A 13292-nucleotide genomic window follows, 5' to 3' on the forward strand; every position below is an offset into this window, starting at 1 on the left:
CGTCCGGAATGACGACTAAACTATCGGACCTGCATGTCTTAAAACTGTGAAAAGATAAGAAGGCAGGGGAAGTACCTGACCATTAGTCCTAGGTTCAAATGATGGTACGAATCAAGGACAACAGCGGGCATAATTCCACGTACGACCTACGGCAGAATCCTTTCACATCCTCGCTGTCAAGGAGTTAATCTGACAGATGCATCGAGCGTCCCATTTGGATCCTCAGTTTTACAGGGTTTTTTCCGCATTAGGGAACCCTCTACATGACATATACTCTACTCGTAGGTGTCGACAAGCAGGCCCTTCGCCTTGGTACAGCGAAGTGCCCATACATAACCGGTTGCAAGTCCGAGTCAAGAAATTATGATGCATAACTCGTATCGTGAACCCTCACAGTCAAGGTCTGACTGGTGTTTTGGGACGTCCCACTTTGGATCTCCCGTTTTACAGGATCGTTTCCGCATTAGGGGATCCTACAGCTGGCGCATGAGATGATGTAGAGAGCGGGCCGCCTCTACCTCACAAGTCTTCCTAATGATGCGAGGCCACAAATCACATCCGGAACGATGTAAAACTACCAAAGGCTTGGTCCGCAATGACTATAAACTACTAGGGTCCGCAATGACGTTAAACTAGTCTTCGTCCGAAACGACGGAAAACTATCCCCGTCCGAGATGACGTTAAACTACCATTGACCAAAGGAGCGTGGTTGCATTCTGGCGAAGCGCGGAAGGACTCGCGTCACAGAACCCTGCCTATAAAAGGTCGAAGCGCTTCCGATATTCACTCGCTTTTCGGTAAAAGAATATCGGGTCGTCTTGGTTCAAATCCAAGCGAGGGGTCTGGGGACGTGGAAGAGCAAGCATCTCTTCATGGAGTGCTCAGTCTAGTCTTGGAGTCGAAGTACAAGAAATTCCGCTCCAAGACCTAGTCAGGAGGCAACTAGGACACGTGCCTCGAGTCGAAGATCTAGTGGGAAGGGACTAGATCACGCGACTCTCGTCTGGCCCACATAGCGGAAGAACGACAAAGAGCGGGCCACTCATCCAAAGTCTATTCCGCCAATCGTCCGCGACGACGTAAAACTAGGTCGCGTCCGGGATGACGTTAAACTAAGCATTGTTTTTCCACAATATTTGTGGCGAAACAACGTCCGCGATGACGCTAAACTATTGTCCCTTTCCACATAGGGATTGTTCGAGGCCAATGGTATCTCGACGTCCGCAAAGACGATAAACTACGGGCGTCCGAAACGACGCTAAACTACCGTCCCTTCGTTCTAGGGATTGTGCGTGGCGATCTTGACAAGATACCGCGCGTCCGCAACGACGTTAAACTAGTGCCCCTGAACCTAGGGGTTGTCATTGACGTCCAATCCCCTGGCCGCCAATGCGTCCGTAACGACGCTAAACTACTTGCTCCCGATCGTATGGGAGTTGTGATTCATCACTCTGGTGCTGAATCGTCCGCAATGACACAAAACTATTGCTCCTTACCGAATAGGAGTTGTGGATTGACCGCCATGGTGTCAATCGGTCCGCAATGACATTAAACTACGTGCTCCTTACCGGATAGGAGTTGTGATTGTTGACCAAGACCGTGGTCACCAATCGTCCGCAACGACGTTAAACTACTTGTCCCTTTTAGTACAGGGATCATCGGTCGACATCATTCTTGACGAGAATATGTCGACAACGTCCGAGATGACGTTAAACTACCCTCATCCTCGGAGGAAAAGCCTATCGTGACTCGAGGGACACAGTCAGACGATAGTCCGCCTATCGCACGGCGTTAAACTGCGAGGATGCCTATCGCACGGCATTAAACTGCGAGGATGCCTACCTCATGGCATTAAACTGAGCGGTCTCCAAAAATTGAGACGTACAAGTTATCCGGTTTGATATAGTATAAACCGTCCATCATGCCTCAGTGGAATCTGGAGTGGGTAAAGTCTGGTCTATGGCCCTATGCACACAACCGATGGAAATTCCGGCGTGCAGAAACACCTTTCCCCACAGATACTCCATGTTGATGATGAAGGACGTCCGCAAAGACGTTAAACTACGGATCGTCCGAAACGACGATAAACTACGGACCGTCCCGCATGACGTTTTAAACTGCCAGTCGTGGATATATCTCGCAACCCGACAAATATATCAGCTGTGGTCCTGATGTCCATTCGTGCAAACGAACGGGCAGACTTGGAAAAGGAGTCAGACTCCTCCTTATTCCTCGCTGCGCCCTTCAAGTCTAATTCTCTTCACATCCTTGCCTCGAACCCAACACTACACGTGGTATTCCCCACCATAGGCCCACGTTTGTGAAAAACAAACTCTGGACGCCGTAAACTGCCTCACCGGAGATGAGTCCACCGTATGGGGACAATACTGCTTGGGATTTGGCTGCAACCTCACCGGAGATGAGCTCACCGTATGGGAGCGATACTGCTTGGGGCGTCATGACTGGTAGCCTGGAGAAGTAGGCCTAAGCCTTCGTAAAGCGATCAACCTACTTGTCCATGGGCGCCATCCACTGTCGTCAAGAGGAACAACAAATCATGAGGATAGACGACTATCCTGGAAACACTGAGGTTTGGCCCTCGGAGAAGGAAGAAGAAGAACCTGATGACACGAACTGGAACCCACACGCTCGAATTTCTACACATCCACACACCACTCGCATTCATACGCCTTTCTTGATGCTATTCCAGAAGCGGGCTGGAAGTAAGACCGCGATGGGGTTTACCCGCGGCAAAATCAATCCCACGGGTGAAGGAAGAACATCCTAGAGAGCGGAGGCTTGGATACCCTCACGACTCGACAAACAAACAGCTCAACGGAGATGGAAAACTCCCAGAGGATCAAACGACGTAAGTCGGTCTTCCTCCCAGAAAACGAAGTCATGTCTCGGAAGTCGCATCCGAAGACCATCATTGGATCAAGAAAGCAAATCGTATATGGGGTGGCGATGACACGCAAGGCGTGGTCCTACCAGGCGAATAGGACGTAGAAAGGGGGTATTGTTATGATCACGTTCTATCGGGCCTACACGGCGGTCTATGCCGATACGATCATCACAAATATCACGCGGCCTCACAGGTTGAGGCGTACACCAAGGTACAGATATTAACCTTGGTCATCCACTCCCAACGGATCACCTTATCGTTGGTCGAGTATCACGGGCCTATTGTATTAGCGGGCATGGAACGCCGCCTTATAAATTACTCACACACAGGGCATGAACCTCCTAGTCTTTCCTGGCCGGAAGGAGACCAACGGAGAAGCACAAGAGTAGTCGTTATTGAGAGAGACGACTTAGAGAATACCTACAGATACATATTCGGTATTCTCACGCCCTACTTCCCAAAGTAGTATAAAAGGCCCATAGAATAGGCTGACGATCTTCAGTCTATTCTCTTCGTTCACTGTGGTCTTCCTACCACAGCACCTTCGTTCTGGTACTGTCTTCCTACAGTACTTCCTATTGCTACTCTGCAATACACTTCAGGCTCCTGTGCTGCACGTACAGTCGAGACCACCGTTCCACACATCCTCCACGAGTGACCTAGGGAAGAACCTCCTACTCTTGGGGTTACCGACGAGCAGTCGTAACAGCGAGTTCTTTCTCTTTCTTTGAACTTGGCGTAGTCCTCAGCGTCGTCATCTGAGAAGTTATTGAGGTGTGGAGTGAGGGTGACGACGGCGGGCTCTGGGCGGTGAGGACTGGTTCCTTTATCAATTCGTCCAGCATTTCCTAGGTGAGGACTGGTTCCTCTATCCACTTGTCCGATGTCTGGATTGGACACCATAAGGACGACATCGGGGGAGGAGTTTCTGGATGGTGATAAAGCATTGTGGTCTTTGTGAAGGAGCATTTGAGTGAAGGAAAAGGGGCTTGAGCGAAAAGTGGGGGAAGATGATTCTTTAGAGCTCTCGGATTGCTCTTTTATAGACTTCTCCTCTGCCTTTCAGGGTGCTCTCGGACGAGGTTTATCAGGGTATTGGTCATGAAACTCCTTCATAGCTTCTTCCGCTGTCCCTTTTAGGAGAGTGTAGGGTTCCCAGGTGTTATCTGCCTCGGGGTATCCCGCCCACTTGACCAAGTACTTGGTTCCCCATCCTTGTCTTTTTGAGTCCATGATCATTTCCACTTCGTAATGCTCTTCATCGTTTAATACCTCCGGTAATGTCCTTGCGAAATTTTCCCCGTGTGCCTCGGTTTCCCTGTACTTGGTGAGTGTTGCGGCGTGGAACACCAGGTGGATCCTCCAGTGTTGGGGAATTTGAAGTCTGTATGCCAGGGTTCCTATTTTTGCCAATACTTTGAAGGGGCCATACCTCCTAGGGGCGAGCTTGAACTTTGGGTGGGTCGTCCGGATATGGGTTCCTTCTAGCCATACTTGGTCTCCTTCTTTCCACTGGGGGAGTTTCCTATGGAGGTCCCGGTCTTTGGCGTAATTGCTAGCTATTTGTAGGCTGGCCGCGGCTTCTTCCTGGACTTCTGCGATCACCTTAATACGCTCAGCTACCGCGGGTACCTTTGTTTCTAGCGCCGTGTCGGCTGAATAAGGAGGATTGAACCCGTATAGCACTTTGAAAGGAGATTTTCCGGTGGCTGAATGTTTTCGCGTATTGTGCGAGAATTCGGCAAACGGCAGAAGGTCCACCCAGTTATCTTGGTGGTAGTTGCAGAACGTTCTCAGGAACTGTTCGATCTCCTGGTTTACTCGTTCTGTCTCTCCGTCCGTCTGGGGATGATAAGCCGTGCTGAGAGCAGCGGTGATTCCTAGCCGCTTCCAGAGTTCTCGGGTGAACTTGGCCGCAAATTGAGGGCCGCGATCGGATACTATCTTGGTCGGCAACCCATGTCGATTAAAGACGTTATTCAGGAAAAGCACGGTTGTTTCTTCTGCCGTGATCGTTTTCTTGCATGGGGTGATGACTATGCCTTTGGACAGACCTTGATCCACTACTACGTTGATTGAGTCGAAACCCTTGCTCTTGGGTAAGTCCGTAACGAAGTCTGTCGAAATAAATCGCCAGGGGACGTTGGTAGTTTCCAAGGGATGGATAGGAGGGTGTGTCTTGTGTGTCAAGTTCTTGGTCGATTGACATACGGCACATCCGTCCACGTATTCATGAACGAACTTTGTCATATTTTGCCACCAATAGTGTCGCTGTACCATTTCCAGTGTTTTGGCTCTCCCCGGGTGTCCTACTGCGGGTGCATCATGATGCGTTTTGACAATAAGTCTTTGAATGGCGTCGTCTTTTGGGACGCATATTTGGCCATTTCGTCTGGTGATTCCGTCTTCGTGTGTCCAATGTCCCAATACACCTCTCATTCCTTGTGGCCCTACTCGTAAGAGTTTGGCGAGGGCTACCCTTGTCAGGGCATCGTGTTCCGATTTTGAGAGTCGGATGAGGGAGATGAGGTCCGAGGATGCAATTTCTGTGGACTTAATATGCCTTGTCGGGGACGGTTCTACCAGTGTTTCGTCGGATTTATTGAAAAGGTCGGCCGGGAGCAAGATTTGAGCTTTGTTGTCTGATTCCACCCCCTCACTTAGATCTGGACGCCTGGACAGAGCATCGGAATGATTCGTTGACCCTGCTTTATAGCTGAGTGTGAAGTCGAATCTGCTCAAATAAAGGCTCCAACGGGCGTGTCGTCGTGACAAGTCTCGCGCCGTTTGGAAATGTTCCAGATTTTTGTGATCTGTCCAAATCTCGAATGGGTGTCGTGCGCCTTCGAGGTAGTGGTTCCAGTGTTCCAACGCCTTTATGATGGCCAGGAGTTCGCGATCATGGACGTCGTAATTCCGTTCTGCTGGTGAAAATGACCCGGAAAGGAATGCGACTGGGTGCCAGTCGCCATCTTTTCCTTCTTGCAGGAGGGTGGCTCCATAAGCAATTAGTGAGGCATCCGTTACTAGTCGATATGGATGCATGGGGTCCGGGTAATTCAGAACGGGTTTACTGATAAATGCCCTTTTTAATCGTTTGAAAGCTTCCTGGCACTTCGAAGTCCAGTTCCATTTTGCGTCCTTTTTGGTGAGGTCATGTAGAGGGCGTGCGATAAGGGAGAACTTATCGATGAAATGCCTGTAAAAGTTTCCTAGACCTAAAAAGGAGCGAATATCTCGGACAGTGCGTGGGACTGGCCAATCTTGTATGGCATCCACCTTTGAGTCTTCCATAGCGACATGGTCCTTTGAAATTGTGTATCCCAGGTATTGGAGTTTTTCTTTATAAAACTCGCATTTTTCTGGCTTTAAATAGAGGTCGTTGTCGCGTAAGATCTGGAAAACTTGGTTCAGGACTTGAATATGTTCCACCATATTTTTGGAAAAGATGAGAATGTCGTCCATATATACGGTTATTTTCCGGGCTGTGATAAGTTCTCTGAAGATCATGTTCATCATGGCCTGGAAGGTGGCTGGTGAGTTGGTAAGACCAAAGAACATCACCGTGGGTTCGTAAGAACCCAGTGGAGTGATGAAGGCTGCTTTCCATTCGTCGCCCTTTTTGATTCGTATATTGTTATATCCCCACCGTACGTCCAATTTGCTGAAAATGGTGGCCCCTTTGATCACGTCTAATAGTTCTTGGATTAGTGGAAGGGGGCACACATTTGGGATGGTGTACAAGTTCAAATGGCGATAGTCCTGTACCGGGTGCAGTTTTCCATCTTTCTTTCCTATAAAGAAAAATGGGGCTGCCGTTTGTGAGGTGGATTGTCGGATGGTCCCCCGAGTGAGGTGTTCCTTGATGAATTTTCCTAGTTCATCATGTTTCTCTGGGCTTAAGGCGTAGATTTTTGGTACTTGAGGTTTGAAAGTTGGTTTCAGGTCTATGGCGTGGTCCCAATAAGTGTGCTCTGGGAGTCGCTGCGACTTTCGTTCGCTAAAAATGTCCAAAAATTCGTGATGCGCCTTGGGGACTCTTTCCTCTAGATTGGTGACGACGATTTCGTCCTCCAAGTCCTGGTCGAAGCTGGCAAATCCTGACGGTTCGGGAGCCAGTTTCCGAATAACTGGTTCCTCTATGGCCTGTTTTCCTGAGGTTTTGTCTGGGAGATCAGGCTCTCCCTCGTTTGGTGAAAGAGATGGTTTGGCTTGAGCCTTTTGTTTCTCTTCTGCATATTTCCTTATGTCCTGTAGGAGCCATTTCCTTTTGAGGTATGCTCGTAGTTGGACACCAAACGTTCCACTATGATCGCGGAGTCCTACATCTTCCGATAACCTTCGGAGATGTTCTAGGCGCTGTTTTTCGCGCTCGTTAATGCGTGGTTTGTGCCGTGGCTCCACGTCTGATAACCGCCTATTGTATTGCGGTTCTTCCCTTGCCCTAGTGAACCCATGCGGTTGCTGGCATTTCTGGGGGCACCGATCAAAGTGCACTTCACGTCGCCTCCATTCGATGGAGGGATCGTGGTATTTCAACCAATCTGTTCCTAGGATAAGGTCGTCCTTCCCTAGATTGGAGATAAACATCTGGACGCGCTCAGTATGTGTTCGTCCACTGATGTCCCGAATGGTGAGGTTCACATCCAAGGCGGATCGGATGAGACCTGCTTTATTAATGGTGTCATCGACGTTCCGGACGCAAATGGGGTTGTTGAGTGTATAGGTGGGGAAACGATGTCTCCTGACCCAAGTTTTGTTTACTATAACCCCCTCGCATGCTGAGTTGATGGTCGCCTTTGCTCCAGCGTATTGATCCCTGTTTGATACCTTCACGTTCAGGCGTATGGGAGTGATGATACGATCATTCATTGCTCCGATACGAATACAAGTGCGGGCGTCAAACTCGGGTCGTCCTTGACCTCTCTCCTTCGCTGGTGAGGGAGAGGTCAGGAAAAACGCTCCGCATGTCCCAAGATCACTTCTCTTGCTTCATCTTCTCCTAATTCTCCGAGTACTGCTCCGATTCGAGCAGAATGACTGACGCTTCCGTCTCCCCGTCGTCCGTTAGGTAACACAGCGCGTTGCCCATGGTTCTTTTGGGGTCGTCCGGATGGGGCAGAATAAGGACGTTCCATCGAAGGACCAGGTTGTGGTACCCGCTGGTCATTGCGAGGAACATCTTCTGTCTCCACTCCTCGATATATTCCCGCTTGGTTTCCCATAGCGGGTGCGTAGTCTTCTCCTTCCAAATCAACCGTGCGGTTTCCTCTCCCTGTCGTACCCAGGCGTCTCTTCGAGTTTCCTTGAACTGGTTGAACGCCTCTACGGGCCGACCAGCAGTTAGCGCTAGAGTGCCCTAACTTTCCACAATTTGAGCAATGGGGGGTTCGCTTGCCGTCAAATTTTCTCTTTTGACTTTCGGCGTTACGCTTCCTGGTAGTGTCGATGTCCATGTCAACCACCTGGTTGTTCATTCTGCGAGGAGCGGTGGTGGAGTTGTAGCAGACGGCTGGTTGAGTGTGGAAACGATTCAAGTAATTGCTGCGAAAGGAGGTGGAGTTAGCGAGGATGGCTTTTTGAGCAGATCTAGCTCTGAGTCGTCTGTCTATTTTGCAGGCTGTGTTAATCCAATCCTGAATGGTGTCTTTTGGCTGTACTTCTTTGTCATATATTTTGTCCATGACGCTTGGGTCTAACCCGCGTTGGAAGTAAGGGACTTGTTCCTTGTCGGAGATGTCAGCATCGGCGGCAATGAGAATGAATTGGTTGGAGTATTCATCAACCGTCATTCGTCCTTGGGAGAAGGCCATGAGTGCGCTTCGCGCTTTGTCGGTCTTGCCTGTCTCCCTAAATTGGAGCTTGAATTTTGTTAAAAAGTCCCTCCAGGTACCTAGATCAGTGGGCGGGTCCGCTCCTACTGATTTGAGGAGGAAGTTCTCGGCCCAAGCTCCTGCCGTGCCATATCTCATGCATGAGAGCACAAGGGATATCTTGTCTTGATCGGTCTTGTACCAATCGGATTCTGCTGCGAAAAGAAGGAGGCATTGGAGCATGAATTTCTGGGATTCAATGTGGTTGCCTGTGTAGTTGTCTGGGAGTTTGACTTTTCCTCTTCCGGGTTGTACTGTCGCGGAAGGGGGGTCTGTAGAAGTCGAAGCTTGTCCCGACATGTCAGCAAGCGGTTCGTTTCGGGTGTTGATCGGTGTTTGGTCTGGTGAGTTGGAGTCTGATTCTGAGGTTGTTTCCTCTTGCTCCGAGTCTTCGGGGATTACCGGCGCCGGTTCCCTGTATTGTGGGGCTAGTTCCCACTGGGCTTCTGTTTCGTTCCAAATATCCTCTTCTTCTGTTCCGTCTTCAAGGGTGAAGTAATAACACCCGTTTCGGTATGAGCAGTTATCGTAATTCGGAGGGGCAAATCTGTTATTGTCTTCGTAGATCCAGAAGTCCCCTTCGTGCCGGATAGGGCGATTGTTGTGACGGAGTTGGTTATTGATACGTCTAGTGCTGGGTGGATATTCCTGGCCTAGGTCTTGCTCCAGAGTGTGTGCAGTAACGCTTTCTCAATGGGGGTCTATGTCCCCACCGAGTAAGGTTATGAGAGAGAGTGTGGCAGCAAGCTAGTGCGAGCAAGGTAGGGGCAGAAGAGTCTATTCTAGTGTTACGAACTGCTCATTCAATAACCCCAAGAGTAGGAGGTTCTTGCCTAGGTCACTTGTGGAGGATGTGTGGAACGGTGGTCTTGACTGTACGTGTAGCACAGGAGCCAGAGGTGTATTGCGATGTAGCAATGAAGAGTACTGTAGGAAGATAGTACTGAACGAAGATCCCTGTATGTGAAAATACAGGGGAACGAAGAGAATAGACTGAAGAACCTCAGCCTACTCTATGGGCCTTTTATACTACTTTAGGAAATAGGGCGTGAGAATACCGTATATGTATCCGTAGGTATTTCTCTAAGTCGTCTCTCTCATTAACGACTACTCTTGTGCTTCTCCGTTAGTCTCCTTCTGGCCAGGAAAGACTAGGAGCTCAATGCCCAGTGTGTGAGTAGTTTGTAAGGTGGCATTCTATGCCCGTCGCAATATGGCTCGTGATACTCGACCAATGATAAGGTGATCCGTTGGGAGTGGATGACCAAGGTTACTATCTGTACCTTGTTTGTACGCCTCACCTTGTGAGGCCGCTTGATATTTGTGATGATTGTGTCGGTATAGACCGCCGTTAAGGCCCGACAGAACATGATCATAACAATGATTGTGTGCTGCACAAGACAGTATTAGCCACTGTACTAATAGACAAGGTCTATAAGGCTGCATATAGCATATCCCTAAGCCCAACCCACATGTTGTGTCCTATAATGACTAGTAGCAGGCATTGGCTAACAATAATAACTTGAATGATCTTGTGTGCAAGGACAAGGTACCTAGGTCTTCATAGCTTCTTGTGGCAGCTGCCAAGCTGCCAACAAAGTGGCTAGGGCATCAATATATATTTCTCTCTTTCTATGTTCCTTGTAAAGGCAGCTATTGTTCAGCAAAAGAGCTACAAGATAATGGTGCAGGCATATATAAAGAAGAGTAATATGCTGAAATAGTATAAAATGTGCCACATATTTACCTTCTCACTGATAGAGCAGTAGTACTTACCATTTCCTACTGCTAATTAAAGATTTCTTGGTATGGAATTAGTGCTTATATTATAAAATTAGAGACCAATCCAATACTCATAATATGTTGCTCCCAATTAGGAAATTGGACACTTTTAGATGCTATTGACACTTTTAGATACTTTTAGACACTATTAGATATAATCCGGAGCTAATACAAGGATATGGTTTTCCAGATGCAAGAGTAGGAGGTTTTTCCCTAGGTTGCTTGAGGAGAAAGAGTGGGATGATAGTCTCAACTGCATACATAGCATAGAAGCCTGATATATTGCAATGGGACAGTAGTTTGACAATTACTATAGAACAAAGATAGCACTGTAGGGAGACAGTGATGAATAAAGAGGATAGTGTGAAGACTACCCCAGAATGAAGAGAATAGACTAAAGATCCTGAGCCTATTCTATTATTTGGGAAATCACTCTCTTGTATTATGCTCTAATTAGTTCTATTTATGCATAATTAAGAATGATTAGGATTAAAGATTATTTGCTTATCCCTCCCTAAACCTGTTCCAATTAGACATAATTTTCCTAAATTAGGAATTATTAGAATTGATTATAGCTTGTCATTTCTGAAAAATCATAATAAATCAAGCATCACAGTTCTCATAGCCTTCTTATAGAGTCATGTCTATTAGAGCACTAATTAAATACCTAAACACAGAATATACCTTATAACAAACTTGCCTTTTGCCAGAGTTGAACCAACAACCTCATGTATACAAGCACCCTAAACAGATGCTCTAGGCCACTAAGCCACAAGGTCTAATATATAAACTTTGTAATCTAAATAAGTAGACATAATATAGGCAACCTCAACATCTCTGATTTTATTCAACATTTATCTTTCCTCTATCCAATAAATAAACAGGACAATAAATACCCAAAAAGTCAGGTCTTTTAGGATTTAGTTTAAACACCAGCTAAGAAGATAATAAACCAATGGAAAATCAATAATACACTTTATATAGGATAAAAATAGATTGTGGCACTTACACAATTTAGATTTAGAATGTGTAAAACTATAATTGAGTATAATATCCAATGGGACCCTACTAGTATAAACAATGCTATCTTAATTTTCAAATTTGATCAAAAACATAATTATGAATAATTGGCCATAATTAGCTCAAATTAGTATCATTAATGATTATCAATAATTCAGATCTAATAAGAGAGAGGGGTTTTCCAAATAGCCACTAGTGAGGTGGAGGGTGGGGACAAGGGTATATATATGGCATGCCTATATATAAATAAGCACAAGATTGTTAGAAATGATTTTAATATGCTTAGTGCACATATTTCCTGTATGGCAGGCAAATATATTATTCTGGCACCACATACCAACATAACTGTCTTTTCCACACCCCAATAGCTAGAGAAAAACACCAAGTTTGAGCATCTTCTGTATAACAAGTAATAGACAATATAAATAGTGCTAAAAATTGTAGTATTAATAGTGATGATGATTGTGTGCTGCACAAGACAGTATTAGCCACTGTACTAATAGACAAGGTCTGCAAGGCTACATATAGCATATCCCTAAGTCCAACCCACAGGTTGTGTCCTATAATGACCAGTAGCAGGCATTGGCTAACAATGATAACTTAAATGATCTTGTGTGCAAGGCCAAGGTACTGAGGTCTTCATAGCCTCTTGTGGCAGCTGCCAAGCTGCCAACAAAGTGGCTGGGGGCATCAATGCACATTTCTTTCTTTCTATATCCCTTGTAAAGGCAGCTGGAAAGTTAGCAAAAGAGCTACAAGATAATGGTGCAGGCATATATGAAGGAGAGTAATATACTAAAATAGTGTAGAATGTGCCACATCTTTACCTTTTTACTAATAGAGCAGTAGTACTTACTGTTTCTTACTGCTAATTAAAGACTTTTTGGTATGGAATTAATGCTAATATCATGAAATTAGAAACCAATCCAATGCTCACAATGTGTTGCTCCCAATTAGGAAATTAGACACTTTTAGATACTATCAACACTTTTAGACACTTTTAGATACTATTGGATATAATCCAGAGCTAATATAAGGGGGTAGTTTCCAAGATGCTTGCCTTGGTAAACCCATGTAGTTGGTGGCAATTCTAAGGGCACTGATCAAAGTACACTTTACATTGCCTCTACTCAATGGAGGGATTGTGTTACGAAACGTTTCACCTATGCTTACTCACCTATTCCCACCTTCTTGATAAGGACTCGTAGGACCTTTCTCCCGACTATACCTCGCGTTCCCGTTCCACTGATACTTGGTCCGTGCATCTGCTTGTACATATTTATAGATACTGCGGCGCAGGATGGAAGCCCTAGGCTATCCACTTCTGTCCAATCTAAGAACTGCTGTTCACACAGTCTTCTCTGATTGCAAGACACTAGTCTGATCAGTCCCGATCATCCTCCCAAATCCTCTTGTGTTATTTGTGGCCTAGGATCCTCTCGTCCCGAACAGCCGTTCGTGACATCTGGATAGCCTCTCCACACAATCCTACTCCACCCTTTTCTTTGCAGCAGAACACCGGCTAGATACATACGGCACTAGGCAGTCCCAAAAGACAAGTGTCCGTCGACCGTAGTAGTTACTATACACTTCGAGCGAACGGTTGGACGATTCCACTTTAGTGTGGGTCGTTTCAGGTTGTAGAATACTTCTATCTGGTAGTCAACCCAGTGGAGGTACGACCGAAACAACTGCACTCGACGTTACGTACG

At 46.7% G+C, this 13292-nt stretch overlaps 2 protein-coding genes across 2 annotated transcripts; both read right to left on the reverse strand.

Moving 5' to 3' along the window:
• Nucleotides 1-7399: 7399 nt before the first annotated feature.
• HETIRDRAFT_49444 (uncharacterized protein) lies at nt 7400-7777 on the reverse strand (the record flags this gene model as incomplete). The annotated part of the gene is made up of 1 exon (XM_009549655.1): nt 7400-7777. A coding segment is annotated over one exon (378 nt), but the record flags the coding sequence as incomplete, so codon positions are not given.
• A 77-nt stretch (nt 7778-7854) lies between these two features.
• HETIRDRAFT_322125 (uncharacterized protein) lies at nt 7855-9078 on the reverse strand (the record flags this gene model as incomplete). The annotated part of the gene is made up of 1 exon (XM_009550403.1): nt 7855-9078. One exon carries the CDS (start codon nt 9076-9078, stop codon nt 7855-7857), a length of 1224 nt encoding a protein of 407 aa, XP_009548698.1.
• Between the last annotated feature and the right edge of the window lie 4214 nt (nt 9079-13292).

The sequence above is a fragment of the Heterobasidion irregulare genome, assembly GCF_000320585.1.
Source record: "Heterobasidion irregulare TC 32-1 unplaced genomic scaffold scaffold_07, whole genome shotgun sequence".
In the NCBI taxonomy this organism is placed as follows: domain Eukaryota; kingdom Fungi; phylum Basidiomycota; class Agaricomycetes; order Russulales; family Bondarzewiaceae; genus Heterobasidion; species Heterobasidion irregulare.